Source organism: Pipra filicauda, unplaced genomic scaffold, assembly GCF_003945595.2.
Source record: "Pipra filicauda isolate LSUMZ 115617 unplaced genomic scaffold, ASM394559v2 scaffold419_size605101_pilon, whole genome shotgun sequence".
Lineage (NCBI taxonomy): Eukaryota > Metazoa > Chordata > Aves > Passeriformes > Pipridae > Pipra > Pipra filicauda.
In genome coordinates, this window is record NW_024104553.1 from 382,388 (window position 1) to 409,964 (window position 27,577).

Sequence of the window (27,577 nt, forward strand, 5' to 3'; positions counted from 1 at the left end):
GCCCCAGCTTTAGAGGATGGTCTCCACAAACTGATGCAGTACTGCACTGCTTTATCCAGCCTACAGTTAATTGCCATTATATTGTTGGGATTAATTGCTGATTGCTATTGTAAAACGTGGAAATTGTCTGATCAGTTGCATTAGTTCTGAGGGTAGAAATTAATTTGGGCACATACATGAAGTTGCTCCAGCATCAAATAAGAAAGTAGAGTCTCATCTATTTAGCTGATTTTAATGTTTGTTTATAATTTAAAACAAATGTTAGCCACAATCCAGGTTTCTATCAGTCTGATGACTGCTGTGAGGCCTACCAAGGAAGGGAAATATGGATAAAGGATAAGAATTTAGATTTTACAGTGTTACACCAAAGGTGGAAAGGAACTAGAAACAGGACAAACTTGTGTGCAACAGGCTTCAATTGTCTCTCTAGCAACACTGAGAACAGGACAGTTTCAGAGGCCCAAACCTGCCAAGAGCCAGTACAGCTGTCACTGAAGCCGAACAGGGTGGATGCAGGGCTGGAACCACCCCAGGGCCACGGGCCTGATGTTGCTGTAATTTTTGATTAATGGTTATTATTACATTATTATTGCAATAATAATGATAGTGCTGACATGACATGCTTTTAGCCTACCTACCACCCATTCTGCTACAGCCCTTGATGAAGACGATTAACCACCAGAGAAATTGTACCAACGCACACTGCAACACATGTTATCAAAAAGCCTCTTGAGCTCTGGCAGGTGCAGTTTTCAGCTCCCATCTCCGTTTCTTCTCATTTCTAATATTAGCCAGGAGAATCAGAAGATACTCTGATCTTCCATGTTTTTCTGACTCTCACCACTGGCAGGGAGGGACAGCAGCCCTGTGACCCGTGGCTGTGTGGCCACAGACAGGCCCCTGCACTCCAGCTCCAGCTGCAGCTGCAGCTTGCATCCCCTTGCCCCAGAGGGACCCGGGAAGGGGAGGCAGCAGTGCCCTTGCGGCCAGGAAGGGCAGTGGTATCCTGAGGTGCATTAGGAAAAGCATTGCCAGCACGTTGAGAGGTGATCCTGCCCCTCTACTCAGCCCTGGTGAGGATCACCTGGAGAGCTGTGTCCAGTTCTGGCCTCCTCAGGACAAGAGACACGTTGATCCTGGAGTGGGTCCAGCAGAGGGCAACACAGAGGATTAGGGGACTGGAGCATCTGCCTTACGAGGACAGGCTGAGGGAGCTGGACCTGTTCGGCCTTGAGAAGAGACGACTGAGAGGGGACCTCATCAATGTCTATAGGTATCTGAAGGGAGGATGCCAAAAGGATGGAGGCAGGCTCTGCTCGGTGGTGCCGAGCAATAGGACAACAGGCAACAGAGAGAAACTGATGCACAGGAAGTTCCACCTGAACATGAGGAAGAACTTCCTTACTGTGCAGTGACCGTGCACTAGAACAGATTTTCCAGAGAGGTTGTGGAGTCTCCAAGAACTGTCTGGACACAATCCTGAGCCAGGTGCTGTAGGATGATCCTGCTAGAACAGGGAGGCTGGACTAGATGACCCGCTGTGGTCCCTTCCAGCCTGACCCGTTCTGAGATTCCGAGGGACGAGAGGCGCGTACCACGCAGCCTCCGCCGCTCCCTGTCCCTCGCCGCCTCCCGTAGTGCGGACCCGGAAGCGCGGCGGGTGGTGCTGCTGCTTCCGGTCCCTCCCGGTGGCGCCGGGGCAGCTCCCGCGGCGGAGCCTTCGAGTCTCGGCTGCGCCGCCGCCCCGAGTGCGCGGGGAGAGCCGAGCCGGGGACGAGACCTCTCGACGGGGCAGGCTCCTGAGGGGCCCCTTCCTTTTCCCCTTGCCGGGAGTCGGTCGGCCCCCCGCGCACCGAGGCCGGGCTCTGCCGTGCCCTGCCCGGCCTCGCTGCGGCTCCGGGGGCGGCGGCGCAGCGGTGAGCGAGGGGCCCGGACGGTGGGGCGCGGCTCGCTGGGGTGTCCGGAGCGGCCGAGGCACATCGGTGCGAAGGGCCCTGCCCGCGCCTGTGCGGACCCGCCGTCCCGGCGCGGTGGGAGGTTGGGCTGGGCTGGGCTGGGCTACTGGACGCCGGGCCGTGGTGCCTGGGGGACTCGGCATCACAGCTCTGACACAGAGTACAGCGCCTGTGTCACAGCGGTCTGACAGTTCGGCTGTGGGCACTGTGGCCTCCAGTGCACGTCATTCACACGTGGTGCAGCAATACTTCAGGTGCCCTAAACCCAAATTCTCCTCTTCCTAGCTACAAGTCCATTTGGGCCCCTTCTTCTGGGCTCTGCTTGAAAGAGGTTTTTTCATGCTAAATGGCATGATGTGGGAATGGGGTGAAGTTACCAAACTTCACAGAGACTTCCATTTTACTGTGATTTTCATTTTATGTGAACCTTGTAGGATGGGTTTTTTTCTGTGCGTATGCACCGTCCAAGCTCATTTAAGGAAAATGATTATTTGGCTTATTGTGTGGCATCTAAACACTGTTACAAAGTACAGGACAATAACTTGGTCTTTTTATTACAGAGACTGCAAGAAGATTCCCATCTGGCTTGCTGCAAATTCCAAGGAAGGCACAACTGAAGGTAGGTATGAATTTCTTGGCAGACTGCTTCTCTCTGCACCTGGAAAACATTTTGAATGTGCCTGTCATAGTCTTTGATGGTTAGTGTCTTCTTTGGTTATACCTGGATGTAGTGGTTTGGACTTTGTTTTCCCCCAGAGGCTAAGAAAAGTGGTAGACCCCAAGGGGTGGAAACCCCTGGAAGTTTTGAAGTTCTGCCCAATGGGCGCTCCTGCAAAAAATGTAAACATATCACAAGCACCGGAAGAGAAGAGTTGTAGTTTTGGTTGTAGGAGAGGTGGCCATGTTGTGAGCCACGAGGAAGGGGCTCTGAGCCCCTTGGGCCCTCTGGGGCCTCCCAGCCCCTGGCTGGGGGGGCTGCAGGGACCTGGAACAGCATAAAGCTGGGCTAGGTGCCTGTAGTTAAGGCGGAAGATGTTTTCTCCATGGGCACAGAGCAGCAGCCGGGACTGACCAGAGGAAACGGTGGCAGAGAGCCAGAGATAAGACCTGAACTGAAGGAGCAGCAGAAGCAACATGCAGCACCAGAGAAAAGACTCCTGGAAGGAGAGCCGAGGAAAGGAGAGCCAAGAGACAGAGTTCTGGGGGGTAAGACTGTACCACACTCCCCCAAAACTCCCTTGAGACCCCTCTTGGAGAAGAGGGACATGGACTCCTATTTTGGAGAGCAGTTTTGGACATGCAGCACCGGAGAGAGAGGAGCTGAGAAGCTCAGAGCGTCCTGGAGCTGGACCGGGACGGCCAGATGGAATGCGGGGGGAGTTGACCTTGGCTCCCCCCTCGCACTGCTGCCACGGTGGCAGCCTGAGACAGGGCACAGAGGCCCTGCAAGAGATACCAGACCGTCACGAAGACCCCCCTGTGTCTTCGTGATATGACGTGGTGAAACGACCTTGTCTGGGGTTACGAAGCCCACAGAAGACCCCTCGGTTGTGAGGCGATGGGGCCGAGAGAGAGGCTTGGATACCTCCCTCGTGGATGCTGGCAGAAAGCCAGCCACAGCTGCTGCATGCATGAGATGAGGAGAAACCTGCTGCATTAGAAGATCCTGCTGTTTAAGGACTGGAAGGGATCTGTCCTTCTTTCCCTCCTGGACTTTTATTTGGAGGGGAGAAGAGATCTGGTCCATTGTAAATACTATATGTCATGGTAGAGATAGTTGTGATCGTATGTATAATGTGATATGGTATTTATTTGTACAGTCATTGTAATATATTCCCTTTCCCCATTTGGAGTCTGGTGTGTTTTTGTCTGGAAAAACCCATCTCACATTAGGTTGAGATGTAGGAGGGGGAATGGAGCTAGGGAATTGGATTTTGGGGCTATCTCAAACCATGACACTGGATTGACTGTTTCTGTTGTATCTTAACTCCTTTTTTGAGAATGACTTGTGTTACCACCAGTGGACAGGATCTTGCTTCGCTGCTTCTCTTACTGGCATGTGTGACAGGAGAGCCTGTTCTTGTGTTTCCCACTGCCACCTACCTGAGCTCCTCTGACAACCTTCCTATCAGACTAATCTGGAATCCTTTGTAGTAGTGAAGTCAATCCAAAGCCAGTCCATGGTGTTTGCAGCTGGCCAGCTGATTGCTGTCCCTCAGCCTTGGACAGCAAATTATTTGCATGCTCCTCTTTGCACAGGTCCAAGCAGAGAAGCACCACGCCTTCTTTGTAGTCCTAAGATATGCAGAACAGTCAGGTAACAGAGAGTAGCAATCTTTTGGGTTTGTTGAGTTTGTCCATTAATGAAACATTGTAAAGGCAAAGAATTCTGAGAAGAGGCCAAGGAGGAAATACTGAGTGAATTTGACCTGATTTGATGTATATGAAGTAGATCTAAGAAATTGCTTATTATTTTCTTCAGGGCCTGGTGAAGGTCCCTCTCCACAGTGATAGTGTCTTTAGCTTTGGGTAAACTTGCAGTCTAAACAAATAAATGCTAATTAACAAGAGAAAAGATAGAAGTGCAAAAGCAGCAACTTGGGAGGGTCATTTTGCGGACAGTGGCAGAAATGAGAACAGGATCCAAGTCTCTTGTCATTATTTGCTGTCTTATAAGAGGGACCATTTTGCCTTGTTTTGGGGGTTTTTTTTAGAACCTCTGTCTGTGTGTGCCTGTGATGCTGGGAACAGGTTTTGTATATAAAATGCTGTCTTATTTTCTTGGAAGGTGAATGTGAGCCTTTGCAAAATAGGTTTTCCTTCAGAGCTTTATCCTGGGTGTAGGGTCTCAGGATCAAAAGCTGTGCCTCAACCAGTTCTACTGTCAGGCAACTGAGGTGCTCTCTCACATTTTCCCTAGGATGCAGCTCAGAAATAAAGGCTTGATTCTGGTTCCCTTCTGTCTCTGCAGGCACATCTGCTGCCATGGTGAATGAGAAGCACAATGGCAACCTGCTTGTGCAGCTGGGACCCAAACTGCAGGCCCACCCGGAGAAGCTGCTCCGGCAGCGTCGAGGCCACAACGGCCGGCCTGAATACCTGATCCAGTGGAGTGTGATTAGCTTGGAAGAGAGAGCAGTGGGAAGCAGCAGTGCCTCCTGCGCAGAGACCAAGCCAGAGAACATCTCGATGTGGATGTCTGCAGAAGAGGTCTGTGCCAGCTGCCCAGCACTGCTGGGCAAGAGGAAGCTGGAAGGGCCATGGGTGAAAGAGGAGAAGGCACCAAGTCCGTTGGCTGCAGATGTCCCGCTGGACGAAGCCTCGCTGCTGGAGATGAAGGCTGATGTCAGGAGCCTGGTGCAGCGAGCCATGCGGCAGTTGGCCGAGGCCGGGACGCCCAAGTGCTCCATCCTGAACACTGTGCACGTGCTGAGCGCCTACGCCGGCATTGGCTCTCTGGCGGGTGCCTTCAGGGAGACGGGAGCCCTGGACGTGCTGATGAAGATGCTGTGCCACCGGGAGAAGCAGATCCGCCACAGTGCCGGCAAGATGCTGCGGACCCTGGCTTTGCAGGATGCAGGTGGGGGCTGCTGCTGCTCAGTGCCTCTGTGGAGGTGCTGCTGGGCAGCTGAGGGGTGACAGTCCTTTTGTGGGGGTGAGACGCCTGGGAAGCAGCATGCCTTGGGGCTTGTTGGCAAAAGGGGAAGAATCAGTCTGGATCTTCCAAACTTCCTCAGTTGTAGTTGTCTGGAGTGCTGTAAGAGTTAAAAGCCCCTGACAGGTTTCTGAGCTGGGATGCTAATTAATTGTTAGGAGTGTTAAAGAATATTAGGGGTGGCTGTCTCCTGCAGCAGTCCCAGCACCTCTCCTGCTCTGCCACTAGAGCCCAGCCTGAGGAGTCTGGGGTTCCTCAGCCTGAGGGGTGCAGCTGCCGCTTTCCTGTTTGCAGGTTCAACCAGTAGCAAAGCTATCCCAGAGCACAGACACATGCAGAACACTGACAAGGCTGGACACGGACAGTGGTGCCGTCTTCAACAGCACGTACTTACGAGACTCACATAAACACAAGCACAGACAGCCATGTCCCCTCCTGCTCTTCGTCCAGCCGAGACAGAAGGTCGCTCCTGCCAGCACACACTGCACTTTCCAGGTTCACAATTACACGCACATTCATGGATCCCTTGGGTTCCAGCACGGCCCCTCTGTCTGTCCTGCACCTGTGCCTGGATCCAAGCCCGCCTACCAGCCTCAGGAGTCCCCCTGCTCATCCATTTGTCAAGCTCGATGCTTGCTGACAAACATATAGCACTCAGACACTTGTTCCTCCCACAGTCCACATTTCACAAGTCCCTTGGGACTTCCAGCACAGACCACCACCTGCCTCATACCTTGGTCTGGACCCAGGACCTCCTACTTTCCAGCTAATCCAGCGTGAAGTTTTGCTAACAAGTTAAATGCACACTCCGTGCCCAGCAGGACTGGGGAAGATAGAGATACTCGCCCTTTCCTGCTGGCACCAGGCACTGCAGTCCTGCTTCAGCTGCTGGTGCTGACCTTCCAGTAGCTTGCCTCCCTTCCAGTAGCTGTATTTTGGGACACACACTGTTCGGTCCCCAGTGGCTGATGGCCGAGGACCCTCCCTGCTCCAGTCACTAACACTGAGACCCTTGCACTTGCCCCAGTAGCTGGCACCTCAGACCAGGGACACCTACAAGTCTTGATCAGACTTGAGTAGCTTGTACTGAGCCCACTGTACGCCAGTCTTCCCAGTAGCTGGCTCCAGGCTCAAATCCGTGAGACCCTCCCCAGGTCCAGAGGGCAATGGCATTTCCAACTGTCAGTCTCTCCACTTGCTGACTCCACAGGGCTCCCACGCCCCCAGTTAGGCTCCAGTTCCTAGTACCGAATGCAATTCGCACAGGTCTCACCAGTAGCTGGCACAGAGTGCTTGCAGTACACGCACACATGGGGCAGAGAGAGTTAGAAAAGATTTAATAAGAGGACATAAAAAAGTAGGACAAACTGTGTCAATGAAGTACAGGGCTGTCAAACAAGTGCACTGGCTAGCCATGCTTTAAACATGACTGGTGCCTTTTATATTCCTTTCTGTGCACCCTCTTTTGTGTTCCTTGCCAATTCCAATTACTCAGATAATCTTACTGAAAAATAATCATTCTTAAACTCCAGATGTCCTTACTAATTATTGTGACTGACCAGATTTGTTTCTCCTCACTGCCTCCATTAGCATTTGTCAGTCACGTTTGTGATTCTTTATGTTATTGTTTATGGTTTCCTTCTTTCACTTTTTGCAGTGAAAAGGTCCTTGACTAGATACACTTAGAGGAACAGGCAGTCTCCTTCCGCATACCCTTGCAATGAAGACTGGTACCAAGGGGCTTGGCAGAAGCCTGGAGGATAGAGGCTGGTCCTCACCCAGTTCTCTCATTTAAGAGGAGCTGCCATGACTTGGAAGTGCCTGATGAGCCTTGGGTGCACCTGGAAGGTTGCTAGTTGTGGTGTATCCCACAAGAGATCTGGCTTTCCCTGTCCTAGTGTCTGAGTTCATGCAGCTCTGAAGTGGGGCAGATGAGGGGCTGATTGAGGTTAAAACTTCTTTTCTTCCCTGGGGCCCTGATCTGTAGTCAGTTATTTGGGTTGCTGCTTTGGGTGAATCTTGCAGCTTTAGGGGTAGAAAAAATACATTGTGGAGCAAAACGTTGCCACTCCAGATGGAAGGATAGAACATGGTTCAGGTGACAGGGAGCAGCAAAGCTGTTCCTTGCCTGTGGATCTGTCTCTCGCAGGGAGGGTGGGGTACGGGTTGTCTTTATGGGGCCTGAAGAGTTTTTGTTGCTGTTGCAGAGAGCCGGGCCTATGTCCTGCTGTCCCTGAGCCAGCAGGATGGCATTGAGCAGCACATGGACTTTGACAGTCGCTGCACCTTGCTGGAGCTGTTTGCTGAGATAACATCCTCTGAAGAGCAGTGCATGTCCTTTGAGGGGATTCACCTTCCACAGGTAGTGGCAGGCCCTGCCAGCCCTGGGCCTGTGGGGCTTCAGGGGCCAGGAGGGGTGGGAGTGGAGGGCCAGGGCGGTGTCCTTGTTTGGGACAAGAAGGTAGTTGGAGTTGGGCAGCTGAGCAGGACTGGCTATTGGGAGAGCTGGCACAGGATCTGGGCCTGGCGTGAGGCTGGCAGTGGAGGAGGGGCACATGGAAGCCTTTCTGTGAGCAGGGAGACGAGGGTGGGCTGCTGCTGCTGCCAGCTGGTCCAGAGGTCTCCTGGGATCCTGACTGTGGATGAGCTGGTGGCTTGGAGAGAGCTGGGAGCTGGAGGTGCTCTGCAGGCTGAGTCTGACAGCTGTGCTTGTTGCAGATCCCTGGGAAGCTGCTGTTTGTCCTGGTGAAGCGCTACCTGTGTGTCACTTCTCTCCTGGACAAGCTGAGCGGTGGTGTGGAGCAGGGAGAGGAGCAGCAGGGGTGCGCTGTACCCAGCCTGCTCCCTGAGGAGAGGAGCCGTGTGAAGCAGGAGTTTGAGTTCAGCATGGCCATGGCAAACCTCATCTCGGAGCTGGTGCACGCGATGGGCTGGAACCACAACCACAAGCCAGAGCTGTCGCCCCGACAGGAGCTCCGGCCTCGCACCACCTGCTCCATCTTCCAGCAAAAGACTCCAGCCAGCACTACTGTCCAAATGCCTGTACTCAGTTCAAACCATGGTCCCCACAAAAAGCAGGGCCGTACCTTCTTGACTCTGTCAGACTTCGCAGACAGCAGTGACTATGTGGAGTACTTACAGGCAAACCTGGTGCGTGGCATGAGGGTGCGCTTGCTGGAGGACTGTGGTGACGTTAGAGCTGGGGAGGAAGGCGAGTTTCTTCAGAGCACTAACAGCATGCACACAGTACAGGTATGTCATGGGCGGACATATTCTGGCTGGGGTGGCAGAGGGGAGTGACCAGAGGGACTGATGATTTCTAATGATGTCTTTATGTACAGGAAGTTGAACAATAGATGTATCATAATATGTCTCACTGTCTACATCTGTCCTAGCAAAAAACTCACTTTTCAGAGCTGGAGGTGTGGGTTGTGAGGAAAGCTAGTCTGGTTTAGTACAGGTTGTGCTGCTAAGATTTCTTGGTCTCTGAAACAGGTGGCTATATCCTGTGTCCTGGGAGCAGTCCTTAGTGCTGGTTTGATCTTGAGGGTGATTTAGGAACAGGCTAGCTGAGACAAATGAGTAGCACAGCGAAAGGTACGTGAAGAATTTAAGCCTTAGTATGTGAATTACAATGTTTATGGCATATTGTTGTTCTCAGTGGGTTGAACACAGCCTACATAGTTGTTGCTTTTGATCTGTGAGTATGTGTTGGGATCTGTTTCCCTTTAAAAATACCCTTTAGGTGAGTAGACTTCAACTGAGAACTTCTGTTGAAAAGAGCTGCGTATTTGCTAAGTTTGTGCCAGAAGTCAGGAAAAGGCTTCAATATTTTAAGAGGGGGAGGAATCATAGAGCAGTTTGGGTTGAAAGGAATCTTTAAAGGCCATCTAGTCCAGCCCTCTGCAATAAGCAGGGACATCTTCATCTAGACCAGATTGCTGAGAGCCCCATCCAACTTGACCTCAAACGTTTCCAGAGATGGGGCATCTACATCTTTTCTGAGCAACCTGTTCTGGTGTTTCATGACCCTCATTGTAAAGAACAACTTTATGTCCAATCTATATCACCCCTCTTTCAGTTTAAAACCATTATGCCTTGTCCTATTGCAACAGGCATTACTAAAAAGTCTCTCCTCAACTTTCTTACAAGCCCCCTTTAAGTATTGAAAGGCCACTATAAGGTTTCCCTTGAGCCTTCTCTTCTCCAGGATGAACAACCTCAGCTCTCTCAGTGTTTCCTCATAGGAGAGGTGTTCCATCCCTCTTATTGTTTTCGTGATCCTCCTCTGGACCTGCTCCAACAGGTCCATCCCTTGTACTGAGGAATCCAGAGCTGGATGCAGTGCTCCAGGTGGGGTCTCATCAGAGGAGAGTAGAGAGGCAGAGTCGGCTCCCTCGACCTGCTGGACATGCTGCATTTGATGCAGCCCAGGGTGTCATCGGCTTTCTGGGCTGTGAGTGCACATTGCTGGGTCATGTCCAGCTTTTCATCCAGCATTCTGCTAAGTCCTTCATAGGGCTGCTTTCAATCCCTTCGTCCTCCAGCCTGGATTGGTACTAGGGTTTGTCCCAACCCAGGTGCAGGCCCTTGCACTTGGCCCTGTTGAACCTCATGAGGTTCCTCTGGGCTAACTTCTCGAGTTCATCTGGGTCCCTCTGGATGCCATCCCTTCCCTCAGGCCTGTCAACTGCACTGCTCAGCTTGGTGTTGTCAAAAAACTTTCTGACAGTGCAATTGATCCCACTGTCACTGATGAAGATATTGAACAGTGTTGGTCCCAATACAGACCACTGAGGGATACCACTTGTTATTGATCTCCATCTGGTCATGGAGCTGTTGACTTGTGGATATGACCATTCAACGAATTCTTCATCATGTATTGAATCCATATCTCTCCAATTTAAAGAAAAGAATGTTGTGGGATCCATGTCAGAGGCCTTACACAAGTCCAGAGAGGTGACAGTGGTAGCTCTTCCCTTGTCTACTGATGGAGTCACTCCCTCATAGACAGCCACCAGGTTGGCCAGGCAAAACTTGTCCTTGGTAAAGCCTTGCTCGTTGTCTTGAATCACCTCCCTATCTTCCATGTGCCTTAGTGAAAGATTTTTCTAGTTTTGGACTGTGAATAGGTGATGTTTCATTTTGGGCCCCCTCAAGTGAATAACTGCTTTGCATCTTACTTTTCAGTGGTTTATAAATCTCTTTTCTATTATAATCCAGTCCATAAAGATAAATTGCAAAGGTAATGTATTTCCTACTGATTCTCTCTTTGTCCTTATGCTTCTTGATTTCTGTGTTTTCCTAAAATTGTGGTTTCTATTTCTTATAAGCATTTTCTTGCTTTTACTCTTAATGTAACTGGGCACATGGAAAGAGCACCAAACTCCTTTCACATTTTTCTCCTGTTGCCTATGACATAAATTTCAAAGGGTTTTTAATTCAATGTTGAGCTGAAGTGTACTGTTAACTTTAATTCCCTTTGTCCTGTCGGTCCCTTGGGTTCCCTCTCCTGTCTGTTTTTCTGTTTAATTAGGTTGAATGAATTTGCAGTTGCTCCATCCAGACTTATTTTCCGTATGTTATCTGTAAGGCTCACACTATTGACAAAACCAGATCTGAATGGCAACTGGGACCAGTCCATCATGAGTCTGTCTCTTACCTCCTCCCATCTTTCCTTTGTTTCTTTGTTTTCTATTGCTTTCTTTGCCTTCCAAAGAAGGAGTTTCACTGTTGTCTGGTCCTGCAACCATATCTTGCCATGACTCCTTTGAGATCAAATTTGGTACATAACTAGTTTAGGTCAGGGAATCATTGAAGACTATTTGGTGTTGTGTGTAGTTTAACTCAACTTCTTTCCATATAGTACTTTCCTAAAGTCTTTCAGCATCTTATCTCTTTAGCTTTCCAGCACAATGGGCTTGTAGTAGCACTGGTGTAACTCCAAAAGAGCTCAGTGGAACAGACAAATCATATGTTTTTCTGCTGGTTTTTAAAGCTACTCACATGTTATACTTGCTGTTGCTGAGTTCTCCTTCTGCTCAGAAGGGTAAATGTAAAAGTATGGTGTGGGAAGCCATAAAAAATCCTTCTGATTTTTGAAGGGCAACTTGAACAAAGCAGAGGAAACAAGTGCTGCATTTCAGACGTGCTTGTCAAGAACCCAACACCTGTTTGAGATGAGAGGGTTGGTGAATGACCAAGGTATAAAAGTGCCTTGAGACACTTTATATACAGCTCATCTGCCTCAAGGTGATGTTGGTTATGTTCTTCCTTTATATGCTTTTCCAAAGGCACCTGCTGCTTGGCACTTTTAGACCAGGCATGATTAACTGGATGCACTCATGTCACTGCTGCTGTGCTAAATGAGATCTGTAGTGTGTAGGTTGCAGGCAAAATTGGTGTTTTTTTAAAAATAAAGATCTAGGTGTAACCAGGGCAACAAGCTAGTAAAGATGGTATGCCTCAAAACTAGACAATGTGTGTGCTGAAATCTGTATGTGAATTGTGTAGTCTTCTACTTGAACAGTGCTTGCTGTCTCCATGCACTGGGGAGCACAAATGTAGCGTGAGGATTGAATGAGTGAAGAGATCTGATCACTTAGATCTGTTTCACCCACAGGTTTTATGGCGGTCAACAGGTCGAATCTACTGGATGCGTTGGCAAATATTGGAGATTATTGGCTTTGGAGACTGGTGGGAAGATCCTGCTGCTCAGGAAAAGGAATATAGTCCAATAAAGAGCTTTAATCTAGACACAGGTGAGATTATGTGCTGCGTGTGTATATCATCTCTTTCTTTCTGCTGTGGGATGTTTTTGAGTGGTGATCTTTATATGGCCAAGCACATAGCAAGTAGCAGGTTGAGTTTAGAAAGCAATATTAGTTTGTATGACCACGTAGAGCTAGTTAAGTCATTACACATCTTGTGGTTGCATGGAGTATTTTTGAACCCTAGACTTCTGTCAAGATATAATAAAAGTAATGGTATAAAAAGCATAAAATTTAATTTAAACTACAACTGTCAAAACTGTGTGTTTGAATTAATTGAACAAATTGCCAAAACACAAATGTAGAATTTCTCTGAGATGAAGCTGCTTTAGGGGCACTCAGATCCCCTTAAATAAGTGATGAGGATTTTTAAAAGCATTAACATAGCAACAATTTGTTTAATTTCATACCGTTAAGCTTTGGACAAGGTGAGTATTAAAGCACTGTTTTCATAAGACATCTGCAGCATCTACTAGAATCCTTTACCATTGCCCTTGTACTGGGAGAAGATAAAAGGGGAATCCAGACTTTAGATACCCCTTTCTTGTTCAGGTCTGACATGACCCTGGCCAGGGAAACCCGTTAAAGTAACTCTTTTATCATAGCTGTGATCTTCTTGGACATCTTTTGTGTAGAGAGGTTTGGATTTAACTGTTGCAAGAGAGAGAATGTAGATGAGATCAGCAGCTAATTACTCGCTTTCAAAATATTCGTATTGCCAGTTGAAAAGATGGCTTCTTTAATGGCTTCTAGCTCTTGTAAATAGAGACTTAACTTCATGTCAGTTCAAAGTGTTAAAACGAACTTCGTTAGACTAAGCCTTTTCTCAGTCTTTCTGATTTTGGGAGAAGCATGAGCTCTGTTTCACTTCTGTGTATACCTCTTCCCAGTCATCATATCCCACATAGAAATTGAATTGAAATGTGGGGTGTGCAGCAAAGGACGGGGGAATTGGCAGAACTGACAGTGCCCTTCCTTGCTCTGCCCTCCTGCAGTTGCACAGCCATTTTTGTGCAAGCCCTTGGGAGGTCTGTACTCCCTGCCTTACCTGGGGCAACCGCCGACCAAGGCTGCAGAGGCCCTGAGCCGTGCCGAGTGGTGGGAGCTGCTCTTCTTTGTGAAGAAGCTGGAAGCACAAGAGCAGAAAGAGATCACCTTTCTCATCCAGCATGACCAGGGAGAGCAGGTATGGGCCAGTGCCTGCAGTGGGGAAACGGGAGGGAGAGAGCGAGGGAGAGCATTAGGGAAAGGACCAGGACCAGTGGAGATGGCAAACATGAGCTATGCAGGGACAGACTGAATGGGGCAGAAATGGGACAGAAATGGGAGGGTGAGTGGGGATAGCAAAACCATGGGGAGCTTGTTCCAGCAAAGCTATGAGGAGAGATGAGAGGAAACGCAGTCTCCCATGACTGAAAGAGTGACTGTCCAGTGAGGTTTGGGTAGGTGAGGCAAGGCCATGGGGTCATTCTGCCAGTTGCAGTTGGGTGGTGAGTGCAGGTGGGAGGTCTGGGCTGGTGGCAGTTGGGTTGGGGACAGCCAGGGTGGCACTGGGAAATGGCTCCAGGGACCTCCAACGGTGCAGCCTTTCCATCAGTTCTGCCACTGGCTGTCACAAGGGGCATGAGGGCTGTGGCGAGTCCAAGATTAACTTGGCCCCATTGGTCTGGCTGTTGGAGGTGAATGAAGAAGCCCTGATCCGGCTGTCGGTACCTGCGGAGCTGGCCCAGAAGGTGCTGCAGGTCTTGGAGAAGCGGTGCCAGGGCAGCACTCTGCGTGACCTGCGTGGCTGCCGCATCTATGCCAGATACTTCCTCAGTAGGGGAGCTGAGCAGGATGGTGGGGGGAGCACCGCAGTGTCCTCAGAGGGCAGTGGCTGCAGGAGCATTGGCCGTGAAGCCACGATGGCCAAGGCAGCAAAGGAAGACCTTTCTGCAGCCGCAGTGCCGCCCCAAGCCCCCAGTGTGGCAGTGAAGTCCGATTCCCAGCTGTTCAGCGAGCTCCTTAGGAGTGAAGGGCTGTGCTTCCCAGAGGTGACGGAGGAGCAGATCAAAGGTAATGTCCTGCTACATGCTGGGGTGCACACGCAGTTCTGGAAGTGGCACCGTTGCCTCAAGAGAGGAAGGTTCTGGGCAGGGCATGGGGGGCCAGGCAGCTGGTGGGGCGCCTGTGGGTGCTGGTTTTGTGAGTGCATGGCACCCTGGGAGCTGCTGGGGGTGTTACTGCTGCCTGATGCCTCCCTCCCTCTGGCCAGTGTTGGGCAGCTCCAAAGGGGTGAGCGAGAGCGGCTCGCTGGCCGAGATTGCAGCCATGGTGGACGTGATCGAGAGCAGCAGTTCAGCGGTGGGGCTGCGCTTAGCTGGGCTCAAGCAAATCTTGAAGATCCTGGAGGAGGAGCCCAAGTCTGAGCAGCAAGTTGGCACAGCCCAGGGCAGGCTGGGGACCGGGAGCGCTGGGTGAGCCGTGGGATGCTGCACACCCCTCCTGCTGCCTGGGGAGGGCTGTGTCAGCACGGTGGGGGACAGTACTGGAGCTGGGAGTACCGGAGGTGGCAGTGGGAGTGTGCAGACCGGTATGTCCCTGCATGCTTGGCAAGAGGAAAGTGGATTTTGTGTCCCTTTGTCTCAGGCAGGCTCATTCCTTGGGCTGACCCAGCTGCGGCAGAGCCGTGTGGGCAGAGAGGAGGTGGCTGGCAGGGCCCAAGGTGCTGGTGTGCCAACGGCAGTGCCAGGAGGCTCCTCCTGAGGTATCCTTTCCCGAGCAGGGAGAAGCTGGTGCAAGTGGCAGTGGAGCTGCTGAGCACTGAGGTGGCAGAGAAGGCGCTGGTGGCGGTGACGCTGCGGCTGCTGGCCGTGCTGATGGCGCAGCACGACTGGCGTGTGCCGTTTGCCACGGAGGGTGGCGTGCGGGCCGTGCTGGCCTGCATGCAGCAGCACAGCTCCTCCGCCCTGGTGCAGCAGGCTGGCCTGGCGGTGAGTGGCAGAGGGGATGCTGTATGTGGGCAGGCAGTGTGCAGGCTCACCCAGGTGTGGTGGAGATGCCCACTGCCCTCTGGACCGCTGCTGACTTTGCAGGCCCTGAAGGTGCTGGTGGGAGCTGCAGATGGTGAGCCAGGAGGTGGGAAGTCCTTGTCCTGGAACCATGCTGACGTGCAGATGATGCGGGAGATCTTTGCCAGCATCGGCTCTGCCTCCAGCGAGGGCTCTGCCAGTCTGCTGAGTACTATCCCTGCTGCCCTGAGCACCATGCAGAGGGTCCCAGGGTAGGGGCAGAGTGCGGACAGCAGCTGGGGCTGGGGGGACCCTCCGCAGTGGGGAGGAACGAGCACGGCAGGCAGGCGGCTTGTGGGTTCAGGGGAGGCTCTGTGCCTGGGGGAGGAGAGCGCCCGCATGGCTTCGTCCCTGCAGGGGCTCCTCAGGAGTGCAGAACGGCTTGCTGGTGGTGAACATGCTGATGGATGGGCATCGGGGCCTTGCGGAGCAGCTGGCGAGTTGCGACCTCCCGGCGGTGCTGCAGAGCTGCTGGAGGGATGGGCAGAGCAGCGGCTGCCCTCATGCGGTGCTGGCCCTCCGCGCCATCAACCGCCTCGCAGAGCACGGGCTGCCCCTGGGCCTGGAGGCAGCAGGTACCGCGCTGCCCATCCTCCCCATGCCACGGCTCCACGAGTGCCGCAGGCAGGGATGCCTCACCTGCCAGGGCAGAGCACCCCGAGATGCTGCTGGCTCTCAAGCTGGTGCCTGAGCTGGGCCCACATGTCCTTGTCATGGCAGGTAGAGAAGTCCCACTGGACCTGAAGGGTGTGCCGATGCTTCTGGGCAGCCTGGAGGATGGCGCTTTGTCCAAGGAGGTGGTGGTGGCCCTGGAACGGCAGCTCTGCGGTGAAGGCCCTGTCCCCTCTGGGCAGGTGGCCCAGCTGCTGCAGGACCACAGCTGCTTCAGGCTGCTGCTGCGCAGCTTGGAGCTGCTGGGGGTGGAGAAGGCTGTGAGCCTGAGCATCCTCAGGTGGGTGCAGGGGGATTTGCTGGGGATCTGGGGCCCCCTCAGCAGGCGTGTGAGTGCTGATGGTGATGTTGGGGAGACACAGCACATGTTTGTGGGTCCTAGTGGGGGTGTTCTTCACCAGGGGCAGGAACACCCCAACACATAAGCAGGTGCTGATTGGGTCGTCCTGGGTACAGGGCCATGTGGGGACAGAGCAGGATGTGTCTGGGTGCTGGTGGGGACATGCAGGGGCAGCACAGAACGTGCCTGGCTGCTGATGGGTTGTCTGAGGTACAAGGGGAGCCTTGGTTACCAGTCCCTGAGAGGTGCCTTCCAAGCGGGGCAGGGAAGCAGAGCTGCCTCTGGCACTGCTGTCCATGCGCCCTCTGTCGCTCAGGATCCTGAACAAGTTCCTGGACAGTTATCAGGAGGATGTGCTGCCCTGGCACGAGTGTGTGGAGCCCTGTGTGTCCTCCCTGAGCGCCCACAGCAGCAGCTGGGAGGTGAGGGGGCCCTGGGACTCCGGGCAGGCAAGGGCAGCTGTGCTGGCTGTGCTGGCTGTGCCGTGCATTGGCCGGGCCCAGCATTGGTGAAGCAGGTCCCAGCCTGGCCTTCTTGTGTCTAACGTGCAGCTGTGGGGAGCAGCTGTCCTGGCCGTGTCCATGTCCTGATGGCCACGTGCCTGGCCAGACTCTGGTGGGCACTGGTGCAGTCGGGGTGGGGGGGATGGAGCTGCAGCACCTGCAGCTGGGGGGGGCCAGGGGAGTTCCTGGCACCGCCCCTGCTGCTCAGGGCTGTGGCTCAGCAGGTGCTGCAGGAGGTCGTTGGCTTCCTGCACCGCCTGGCCACTGCCAGCAAGGACTGTGTGGTGGTGATGTGCCACGTGGGCACCCACGAGGCTCTGTCCAAAGCCCTGGAAAAGCACAGTGTGGCTCCGTCGCTGGCACCAGCCCTGCTCAACCTGGTGACGGACTGTGAGAAGTACACCAGTCTCTACAAGAAGCTGACGACCAGAATCTTGGCTGGCTGCATCCAGGTGGGCCTGGGGAGGCCCAGCTATGCTGGAACTCTGAGTCTTAGGGCACTGAGGGACAGCCTTCTGCTCTCTGCCAGCCGCAGCTCTGCGGTGGGGGAGGGGAAAGGACCCAGGCCCCCCAGTAAGAGCCTCACCCCATCCTGTAGCTGGTCCTGGGGCAGATTGAGGAGCACCGCCGGAGTCACCAGCCCATCACCATACCCTTCTTTGATGTCTTCCTGCAAAACCTGTGCCGAGGTGAGTGCTGGGAGTGGGAACTGACCCCTGTGCTGGCTTGGTGGCTGAAGGCTCTGTGTTCTCTCCCCACAGTGTCCAGCCTGGAGGTGAAGGAAGACAAGTGTTGGGAGAAGGTGCAGGTCTCCTCCAACCCGCACCAGGCCAGCAAGCTCACGGACAGGAACCCCAAGACATACTGGGAGTCAAATGGCAGCACTGGCTCCCACTTCATCACTGTGCACATGCAGTGTGGTGTGGTGATCAGGTGGGGTTGGGCCAGGAAGGCTGAGAGGGCTGTGTATGGAGGAGAGGGCTCTGGGGATCTGTGCAAGCCCTGCCACGGTGGCCCCTGTCGCTGAGGGTAGCAGGACATGGACAGCAGTACGTGGGACTGTCAGGGGTCAGGGCAGGGGGGTGGGAACTGCTGGGCAGCCCTGTGTTTGCTGTGCTGCAGGGAGATGAGCATGCTGGTGGCCAGTGAGGACTCCAGCTATATGCCATCCCGCGTCGTGGTGCTGGGTGGGGACAGCCCTGCCACCATCAGAACGGAGCTCAACACAGTGAGTCCCCATGGGAGTGGCAGGCTGGTCCTTACTGTGCCCTGTGGAGGTCTGGCCCTGGTGTGAGGCCCTGCATGGTGCTCACTGGGAGGTGGGGATGTGTAGAGCCTACTCTAGCCTGTAGGCTCCAGTGCGTGCTGGGGAGGTGGGCACAGGCAGTCTTGCAGCCAGTCTGCAGCAGGCTGGTGTGCTGTAGCTGTGAGCCAGGAGTGGGGCCCTGGTGGGGGAAGCCCCGAGGCTGTGCTGGGGCTGCTGGGATACAGAGGAGATGCATGGCTAGTACAGAGGCTGTGACTAAAATGAGGGGTTGGCCATGGGAGGGTGTGGCATGCTGAGGGCTCACTGCCTGCAGGTTACCATCCTGCCTTCGGACAGCAGAGTGATCCTGCTGGAGAACATGACCCGCTTCTGGCCCATCATCCAGATCCGGGTGAAGCGGTGCCAGCAGGTAGGGGAGCAGGGGCCAGGCCAGCCAGCTGGCAGTGTGGGGTGTCAGGGCTGTGCCTGAGGTACTGAGGGTCATGCTCTCCTGTAGGGTGGCATTGACACACGTGTGCGTGGCATTGAGGTGCTGGGTCCCAAGCCCACTTTCTGGCCCGTCTTCAAGGAGCAGCTGTGCCGGCGGACATTTCTCTCCTGCACTGCTCAGGCTCACGCCTGGGGCCAGGAGATCTGCCGGGACCGGGGGCAACTGCTGCAACTCTTTGGCAGGTGAGTTGTCTCCTGGCTGTGCTATCACAGGTGTCCCAGGGCCCCAGGGGGTGTTGCTGGCAGCTGGCGAGGGGACTGCGGGGCTAGGAAGGGAGCAGCTGGCTGTCCTGCCTGGACAGGGAGGGGCCCTCACTCCTTCCTGGCCACCAGTGCTCCCAGAGGGCCAGGGCCACCTGAGGTCCCCCAGGTTTAAGCTGGGTGTGTGGACTCGGTTAACCCACCAGAGAGGGGTGCTGGTTCCCCACAGGAGCTGGCACATGCTGACATGGCAGAAGTCGGCCAGGCGCAGCAGGATCTCATGGCCACAGGCACTGCAGAGCCCCCCAGCTTGGCCCAAGGGCCATTGCGAGCGGGTTCCAGGGGCAGCAAGGGGCCCTGGCTGGTGGGTGTGAGTGGGTCATGCCTGGCAAGGGGCAGAGCAGGGAGCAACCACGGCACTCTGCTTTCCCACGGGAATTCTCCCAGCCATTGGCACCGTGTGCTGCCTGGTTGCTGTTGCAGACTGAACCGGGCGCTGCAGCATGAGCAGGGCTTCGCCGACCGCTTCCTTCCTGATGACGAGGCAGCCCGGGCATTGGGCAGGACGTGCTGGGAGGCCCTGGTGAACCCCTTGGTGCAGAGCATCACTAGCCCAGGTACCCTGCGCTCTCCGGGGCCCATCCGTGCTGTGCCCCAGGCAGAGGCAGCTGGCTCTGAGTCTGGTTGGCCTTGCAGCCCCTGATGGCATCAGTCCCCTGGCCTGGCTGCTGAGGGAGTACCTGGAGAGTGTGGAGCCGCCCCGCTGTGCCAGGGGACACAGGGCTGTCTTTGGATCCTGTGTGCGGCGCCTGACCCAGCTCCTGGTGCACGTGGACCCTGGTGGCCCAGAGCCGGAGGAGACAAGAGCAGCTGGTGAGCGAGGCACTGCCCTCCCCTGGGGCTGGGCTGATTGTGGTCCAGGATGTCAGGCTGTGGCCGTGGGGCTCGTCTTGGGAGGGCTCTGTGGCACAAGGAGGCTCCTGAGCCAGGAAAGGCTTGTGGTCCTGGCCCAGCAGTGGCCATGCCTGCCCAGCGTCCCCTCTGACCTGCTGTGGTCGATCAGTGTCTGGGGCCTGTCCACAGAGCCACACTAACCCCAGGGTCGACGCTTGGCAGGTGGGAAGGCGGGGAAGAACAAGGAGGTGCCGGCCAGGGCTGCGAAGGCAGTGGTGGAGAAGTCGAGTGGCCTGTGGGGAATCTCTCAGTGCTGGCGTGGCGTGGTGCAGCAGCAGGTAGAGCTTGGAGGGGCAGCCGGGAGGGGCATGTGGGACCCACACTGGGTGGGTGGAGCAGAGAGTGAGGCCTGGCAGTGCCCTGGGAGCATGGGGAGGGCACAGGGCTGTACCAGGCCTCCACAGAGCCCAGAGCAATGTGGGAACAGCTCTGCTGCACTTGCCACCCTGGCATGGCTCAGGTGTCAGCCAGGCCCTGCACCCAGGCTGATGCTGCCAGGCCAAGAGCAAGGTACAGTGTCAGACCCCTAATTTCCTACTGGGCTGCTGCTGTGCCTCTGTCATTCCCTCACAGACCCTGCCCAGCCCTCTCCACAAGCTCTTGGCAGCCTGCAGCAGCAACAGGGCCCCGAGTTGGCCCCTGGCTGGGACCCAAGGAGTCAGTGTTGGCAGAGCAAGGCTGGGGCTGCAAACATTCCCACGGGCACATCCCGCTGTGGGGCTCACCCCTCTCGCTCTGTGTCCCACAGGTACAGCAGTTCCTGGAGGCAGCAGGGCAGGTGCCAGACCTTGCAGAGCAATACTGCGGGCTGTACCAGCGCCTGCGCAGTGCCACAGAGGAGCTCTTTGGGCAGCAGGCCGCCTTCATGCTGGCCCTGGGCCAGGGCTTTGCAGGGGCTTTGCTGCAGCTCTCCTTCCTGACTGCCCTGCATGTGAGTTGAGGGAGTGCGGCACCGGCACCGGTGGCCCCAGGTGGGCGCAGGCTGGGGAGCTGCCCTGGCCCATGGCCTTGGGGCGAGCTCTGGGTGGGTGGTGTGCTCGTCCCCACCGAGCCACAGAGCCCTGTCCTGCGGCAGCCCGGTCCCCAGCTGCGGGTGTGTGGCGCTCATCATGGTGTGGGGCTTGCCCCGGCACACGCGTGCCTTGGGCTGGTGCTTGGGCACCCTTGGCCCCCACCTGAGAGTGCCAGAGCTTCCCAGCTGCTCCCCCAGGGGACATTCCCCCAGGCCTGCACTGTGGCCACCCTGTGAGTCCCCTCCACAGCTAGCCCTGTTCCTCACAGGTGAGTGAGCAGTTTGCCCGCTACCTTGATGTGCAGATCCAGGAGCATCGCAGGGCAGCACAGGGCAGCACAGGGCCGCTGGAGCGGCTGCAGCAGTTCTTGGAGCCCTTTGTCGTCTTCGGTGGCCTGGAGTTCGCCCACAGCTTCGAGCACTTCTACAGGTGAGGGTGCTGTGTCTCCGTGGAACCAGGGGCCTGGTGCAGGGTGGCGTGGCATGGTGGGGGAGCCTGGCCCAGTGTGGCAGTGGTGCTCCCGCTTTGCTTTTCCCAGCTCTGGTGTGTGGAGGACCCGTGGGTGCTGCCAGTCTGCAGAGGCACATTCCCTGCACACACATTCCCAGAATGTGTGTGCTGCCAGGCCTGTGTGGCATGGGGTGAGGCCGGGGCTGTGTCTGTCTCCTGGCGGGTGGCTGATGACCGCAGGGCCGGGGCCCACCCCTGACCTAATGCTGGCGGCTGTGGCAGGCACTACCTGGGGGACCGGCTCCTGACGCAAGGGCCGTCTTGGCTGGAAGGAGGCATCGTGGAGCAGATCGGGCTGTGCTTCCCCAGCCGCTTTCCCCAAGATATGCTGAGCAACTTGGCTGAGTCAGAGGAGCTCCAGCGGCAGTTCTGCCTCTTCCAGCTGCAGGAGCAGGATAAGCGGCTGCTGGAGCTGGACACGGGCCTGGATGAGGTGAGAGGGTGGGGTGGGGAGGTTGGAGACCACCGGCATTCCTCATGGGGATCCTGGAGCCTGAGCTGAGCCACCCTCATGTCCCCATGCCCAGGTGCTGGAGACAGCCTCGGTGGCAGATGTGCCGGAGGTGAAGGTGCTGGCCCTGTCCCCGCGCTGCTGGCCTGTTTCCCCACTCTGTTACATGGATAACCCTGGGAGGTTTTTCTCGGCAACGCTGAGCTCCCCCCTGGATGAGTTTGCTGACTTCTGCCAGCAGAGTGAGTGCTGTGGCAGTGGGTGTGCGTGTGGGTCTTGCCGGGGCCCAGACCCTCCCCAGCAGCTCAGCCAGAAGTGGTGGCGTGCTGGCGTGGGCTGGGAGTGCTGGTCAGGGCTGGTCCCTGGCCCTTGTGCTGACACTGTCCCTGGCAGGCCAGAGCCAGCTGGGCTGGGAGTGCACGAAGCCCCAGCGATTGCAGTGGACGTGGCTGGGCCACGCTGAGCTGCAGTTTGGAGACTGTGTCCTCCACGTGTCCACGCTACAGATGTACATCCTGCTGTGCTTCAACAGTGCTGAGGTAGGAGCTGGGGCCACAGTGGGGGGAGGGAGGCAGTGGCTGCCAGAGCCTGGCAGGGCTGTGTCCTCCCTTCCCTTCCAGTGGGGTCTCCAGCAGCGTTTGGGGCACAGGACACCCTTGTTTAGCTGGGCCTGCAGCCAGTAGGTCTTGGCCAGCCATTCACCTCCCATGCCCTGCTGCAGGAGGTGGCTGTGGAGGCCCTGCTGCAGGCTACAGGGCTCCCTGCTGACCTGGTGCACCACGCGCTGACACCGCTGATCCACGGCCAGGGCGTCCTGGTGCAGAGCTGCACACTGGGAGGTGAATGTGGGGCTGGGGCACCCCTGGGGAGGTGCTGCTCTGAGCCCTGAGTAGGTGCTGGGGTTTGGGGTGCACAAACTCGTACGGCAAGTGAGTGGGCTGGGGTGGGTCTGTCTGGTGGTTCTGGGGGTGCGAGTCTGTGTGCCAGGTTGGGGCCATTAGGCCAGGTGTAGGGTTGGGAGTGGTGTGTGGGGCTGGGGCTTGGGGCCATGCTTGGGGTGCGGGTCAGTGTGGATGGTTGTGTCTCGGGTCTGTGTGTGGGTTGGGGACAGGGATGGGGTTGTGTGCGTGGCTGTTGCTTGGGGCCACGTGTGGGGGACAGGGCTGTGGCGGCCAACTGTGGGGGCAGCAGGAGGAGGCCCAGGTTGGGTCCAGCAGCCACACATGTGTCCTGGGGCTCCTTCAAGGCCCTGCTGGAGGCTTGGCTGACCCTGGGTTGGGTGCTGGCTCCAGGTGCACTGCGGCTGAACCAGGTAGCCCTGGCCCAGGCCTCTGGCCGCCACCTGAGGCTGCTGCCTCAGCAGAGGTACCTGCGGACAGAGAGGGCTGAGGTGAGCGCCCTGGAAAGGAAGAGGAACGTCCTCTGCTGCCTCATCACCCGCATCCTCAAGGTGGAGAAGCAGCTCCACGTCGACAACCTGGTGTTCAGGGTACGAAGGTCCTGGGGGGCAGAGAGGGACTGCATGGGTGCTGTGGCACACTGCAGTGTGGGGCTCCCTTGCTGCCATAGGTGATTGATGCCTGTCAAAAGGGTGAACTGGGGCCAGGTGTGCAGTTTCTGAGCTTCTGCTGCCACAGCGTGGACGTGCTGTCCTGTGTCCTGCACCTGTTGAACCAGGGCTATCTCCGGCGCCAGGAGGGGAGGCCTCATGTCCTGGAATACATCTCTGCTGAACCTACGACACCTCTTGGGGGCCAGGCACAGATGACTTTCCAGTGCAGGCCACCACAGGCATCTCCAGATGAGGACAGCATAGACAGCCGGCATTGGTAGGGAGGCATGTCACCAGGTGTGGAGGGGTGTGCATCTCCGCCCTGTATGAACATGACACATTTTTCCATGTCAGGTTGAATCCTGGCATAGACAGGGCAGAAGAATATCTTATGGCAATGCTGCAGGTGCCAATGGGGCACACGCTTAGTCCAGAGGAGGCAAAGCTGCTCATGAACCAGACAGTACAGCAGGTCCAGGACACTCTGAGCATATCGGATGACGTTGCTCGGCACCTCCTCATGCACTGTAGGTGGAACGTGGATTTCCTGATCCAGTGCTATGTGGAGAACTGTGATGCTCTGCTCATCTCCTCGGGGCTGCAAGTGCAGGATGTCCAGCCTCCTCCAAGCCCTGGAACCCACTGCCCAGTCTGTGTGAACCGGCTGTGTCCCACTGAGAAGCCACCAACGCTCTGCTGCATGCACTACTGCTGCAAGGTGAAGGTCCTGGGGTCTTTGATTCCTGTGACTTGCTGGGGAATTGCTGCTGCCTACTTGGAGCAGCTGTTCTTTGTCTGAAGATGTTATCAGAGATTTTAAGAGCTGATACATTCTCTTTTCTCAGCTCCCTTTTTTGTTGTGATTCTTCAGCTCCTGATTTGTCCATTCCCACTTTTGTGCTTTTGAGTACTTACCCATGGTTTTGTTACTTACCCAGGGGTTTTGTGCACCCTCTGCTGGGTGGGGAAGGCTTCCAGGATCACACGACCTTGTTTAGGTCTCATCTCCTCTTTTCTGCCTTCACAGCCCTGTTGGAGTGAATATCTCACGACTCGCATTGAACAGAACATGGTTGTCAACTGCACCTGTCCCATATCCGAGTGCTGTGCACAGCCAACCACAGCCTTCATTTACTCCATTGTGTCCTCTGAGGAGATCATAGCGAAGGTGAAGTAGGAGAGGTGGTTGCTTTGTGTCTAAGCTCTGTTTCATTTTGGTCAGCACTATCAAATAATCTTGCTGCTGCTTTTCCCCTTCCTGTTACTAAGTCTGGCACTGTGATAATTGAGGCCAACCAGATTTCTGCCCAGTGGTGTCTGTTATCTCTGATTATGACCAATACCAGCTATTCAAGAAAGCATAATATCAACAAAAGAGCACAGTGGTATTTCCTCTAAATATGTCTCCTGCAAATAATGTTTCAGGTGCATCATTAGTTCAGGCTCAGGTGAAAGCTGTGGTAGCAGCTCATGACAAGTATCCTCTACTGGTGTGCTAGAAGCAATTGTAAAATCTAGGACAAAGGAAAACGTGAGCAATTTCATTCTACTGCTGCGTTGATGACCTCTATGTTGTTTCTCTTCCATCAGTCTCTGGTTTTGAGCACCTCAGGTTTTTGTGAAGATGGCAGAAATTACCACATCAGACTTAATCTTCACTAAGTGTGTGTGGGTCAACAGACATTTCTAAACCAGGCTTCCTGGTTACCTTAGTCCTTGGTCAGCAGGGGACAGCAGCAGCTGCTTGTTCTGAGGCAGAAGCTACTTCTTCTCTCTATTCTTTCAGTTTTTAGTTATTAGAGCTGAATGCCTTCCCCACCTAATGGCAGAGCTGTAGCTGTCACATGACAGACTATTTCTGTTAACTGCTGGACAGAACAGTCTTGCCTGTTTTCCACTGTTCTGTTGTTTGACAGGTCTCCACTTCCTTTGCTTCTCAAAAAATATTCTCTTCTTCCAACTTCTTACTGTCATTATGATCCTGTATGAACAGTCATAAGGAGAAATGAACAGTAGTCATGAAGGCTTGTCTATCTTACAGTTTCTCTTTCAGCTTGCAAGCTGGCAACCAAAATGAGCAAGGCTACAGAAAAGCATTGGTTTAGATGTATTGTTTTTTTGTTTTTTTTTGTAAGAAGTGCTCAAAGAATTAGTGCATATATCTGGACAGTTAGTCCTTACTGCCTTTGCAAATCCCTTAGTCACACCTGTCTGAAAGCAGGTTTAATAGCCTGTTGCTGTGTTTTTTTTATAAAAAGAAATAATTATTGAACATAAATTGCAGCTAATTTTAACAAGTTACTTTGATGCTCTCACTGAAATATTATGTTTTCCTTTGCTCAGTAAGTGGTATGGCTGGAGTGTTAATGTCTCGTGCAGAGACAGTCATAGAATAATTTAGATTGCAATAATCTGTGGAAATCTCTAGTCCAATCCTGTTTTCAAAATAACTAGATTATTGTGTGAAGATCTAATGCTGAAGTTAAAACATATTGCTCCAAGTTCAACAAAAGGAAATGCCAAGTCTTGCTCCTGGTGTAGTATAACCCAATGCAACAGGATATGCTGGGGGTCAACCATCTGGAAAACATCTCTACAGGAATAAGAAAAAGGATCACAGTGGACACCAAATTAAACATAAGCCAGCATTGTGCCCTCATGGCTAAGAAGGTCCACTAGTGTTTTAGGTTGATGTCGGAAGAGCAGTGACAGCAGGCTGAGGAAGGTGATCCTGTACGCAGTGCTGATGAGACAACATCTGGAGTACTGTGGCCCTTTCTGGGCTCACCAGGACAAGACAGACATGGACATACTGGGAAGAATCCAGCAAAAGGGCACAAAGATGAATTAGGTTTTGGAGCACCTCTTGAAGTAGCTGGGAGAGGTGGGTTGGTTTAGACTGGTGAAGAGGAGGCTCAGGAGTGGATCTTATCAACGTGTAAATTCACAAATGAGATTAAGGAGCCAGATTCTTCTTCATGATGTCCAGTGAAAGGATAAGAGGCAGTGGGCACTAAGTTATATACAAGGAATTCCATTTAAACGTAAGAATACTGTTTTTTGGGTTGTTGAGGTTTTTTTTAATAGTAAGGGTGATGAAATGTTAGACCAGGTTGGGCAGAGATGTTTGTAGTCTCTATCCTTGGGTATAATCAAAACCCAACTGAACATGGTCTTGAGCAATCCTACTTTGAGCTGGAGGGGTTGGACTAGTTTTTATTTCCAGAAATGCCTTCCAACCTCAGCAATTCTGTGAAATGAAACAGCCTCCAGATATGACATGTGGGAATGGGGAAATTTACACGAAGGGAATGAAAGAATAAACTAATTGAGTGCTGTTTTGTTGTGAGCAGTTGTTTAGTGAGATGTATAGCCCAGAGGCTCCAGACCCTGCTTGTAAGGCCTAACTATGCAGCTTCTCTGCCTTAAATCTCCTTACTGGCTTCTTATTACAGTATGAAAAAGCCCTCCTCAGACGCTATGTTGAGTGTTGCTCCAACCTGACATGGTGCACCAACCCTCAGGGCTGTGATCAGATCCTCCTTAAGGATGGACTTGGTTATGGAGCAGCCTGTTCCAAGTGCTCCTGGATATCCTGCTTCAACTGCAACTTCCCAGAGGTGGGGCTGAGCTGAATGATGAGCAATACTGTCTTAGGTTTGGCATGCACCATTCTGCTTTTGTGTGGTTGACTGTCTCCCTTTCAGGCCCATTATCCTGCCAGCTGCAGCCACATGTCTCAGTGGGTAGATGATGATGGATACTATGAAGGAATGACAAGTGAAGCCCAAAGCAAACATCTGGCTAAGCTCATTTCGAAGCACTGCCCAAACTGCCAGGCTCAGATAGAGAAAAATGAGGGTTGCCTGCAGTGAGTATACATTTTTGCTTGCTACTGGAGACAGGAGAGGGCAAAAACAGTTAGGTCCACTGTGCTTTGCTTTTTTTTTTCTTTTTTTTTTTTGACAATTACTCAATTGTTATAGCAGGTCTGGTTTACAGTTTTAGGAGAATGAGTGATTGCTTTTAATTCCTAGAAAAGCAAAATGTTCCCCAACATTCAGAGTTAAATCTGTTGATGGCTCCGTGATAGAACTGATTTTGGAATACCTTGTGCTCTTGTCTGCTCTCAGAATCCACTATAGCCATACAGAAGTAAAGGGGGAGTGGATAGCTCAGCACCATTTTTTTTTCA

At 53.9% G+C, this 27,577-nt stretch overlaps 1 protein-coding gene across 2 annotated transcripts in view; it reads left to right on the plus strand.

Moving 5' to 3' along the window:
• Positions 1 to 1,697: 1,697 nt before the first annotated feature.
• The window catches only part of LOC113999445 (cullin-9-like), a 30,832-nt gene continuing 4,952 nt past the window's right edge, over positions 1,698 to 27,577 (plus strand). For both annotated transcript variants that reach the window (XM_027742872.2, XM_039385520.1), the window contains exons 1-35: positions 1,698 to 1,916; positions 2,516 to 2,574; positions 4,927 to 5,535; positions 7,818 to 7,972; positions 8,329 to 8,862; positions 12,233 to 12,371; positions 13,376 to 13,566; positions 14,060 to 14,435; positions 14,635 to 14,836; positions 15,145 to 15,352; positions 15,455 to 15,642; positions 15,788 to 16,005; positions 16,151 to 16,382; positions 16,759 to 16,864; positions 17,170 to 17,397; positions 17,544 to 17,634; positions 17,707 to 17,878; positions 18,068 to 18,173; positions 18,526 to 18,621; positions 18,709 to 18,884; positions 19,386 to 19,519; positions 19,599 to 19,775; positions 20,019 to 20,134; positions 20,605 to 20,787; positions 21,138 to 21,298; positions 21,602 to 21,812; positions 21,907 to 22,072; positions 22,224 to 22,369; positions 22,552 to 22,669; positions 23,123 to 23,319; positions 23,400 to 23,659; positions 23,737 to 24,100; positions 24,410 to 24,550; positions 26,838 to 27,002; positions 27,090 to 27,253. In XM_027742872.2, the coding sequence (XP_027598673.1) occupies positions 4,941 to 5,535; positions 7,818 to 7,972; positions 8,329 to 8,862; positions 12,233 to 12,371; positions 13,376 to 13,566; positions 14,060 to 14,435; positions 14,635 to 14,836; positions 15,145 to 15,352; positions 15,455 to 15,642; positions 15,788 to 16,005; positions 16,151 to 16,382; positions 16,759 to 16,864; positions 17,170 to 17,397; positions 17,544 to 17,634; positions 17,707 to 17,878; positions 18,068 to 18,173; positions 18,526 to 18,621; positions 18,709 to 18,884; positions 19,386 to 19,519; positions 19,599 to 19,775; positions 20,019 to 20,134; positions 20,605 to 20,787; positions 21,138 to 21,298; positions 21,602 to 21,812; positions 21,907 to 22,072; positions 22,224 to 22,369; positions 22,552 to 22,669; positions 23,123 to 23,319; positions 23,400 to 23,659; positions 23,737 to 24,100; positions 24,410 to 24,550; positions 26,838 to 27,002; positions 27,090 to 27,253 (6,716 nt within the window). In that variant the 5' untranslated portion in view covers positions 1,698 to 1,916; positions 2,516 to 2,574; positions 4,927 to 4,940. The remainder of the gene's footprint in view (positions 1,917 to 2,515; positions 2,575 to 4,926; positions 5,536 to 7,817; positions 7,973 to 8,328; positions 8,863 to 12,232; positions 12,372 to 13,375; positions 13,567 to 14,059; positions 14,436 to 14,634; positions 14,837 to 15,144; positions 15,353 to 15,454; positions 15,643 to 15,787; positions 16,006 to 16,150; positions 16,383 to 16,758; positions 16,865 to 17,169; positions 17,398 to 17,543; positions 17,635 to 17,706; positions 17,879 to 18,067; positions 18,174 to 18,525; positions 18,622 to 18,708; positions 18,885 to 19,385; positions 19,520 to 19,598; positions 19,776 to 20,018; positions 20,135 to 20,604; positions 20,788 to 21,137; positions 21,299 to 21,601; positions 21,813 to 21,906; positions 22,073 to 22,223; positions 22,370 to 22,551; positions 22,670 to 23,122; positions 23,320 to 23,399; positions 23,660 to 23,736; positions 24,101 to 24,409; positions 24,551 to 26,837; positions 27,003 to 27,089; positions 27,254 to 27,577) is intronic.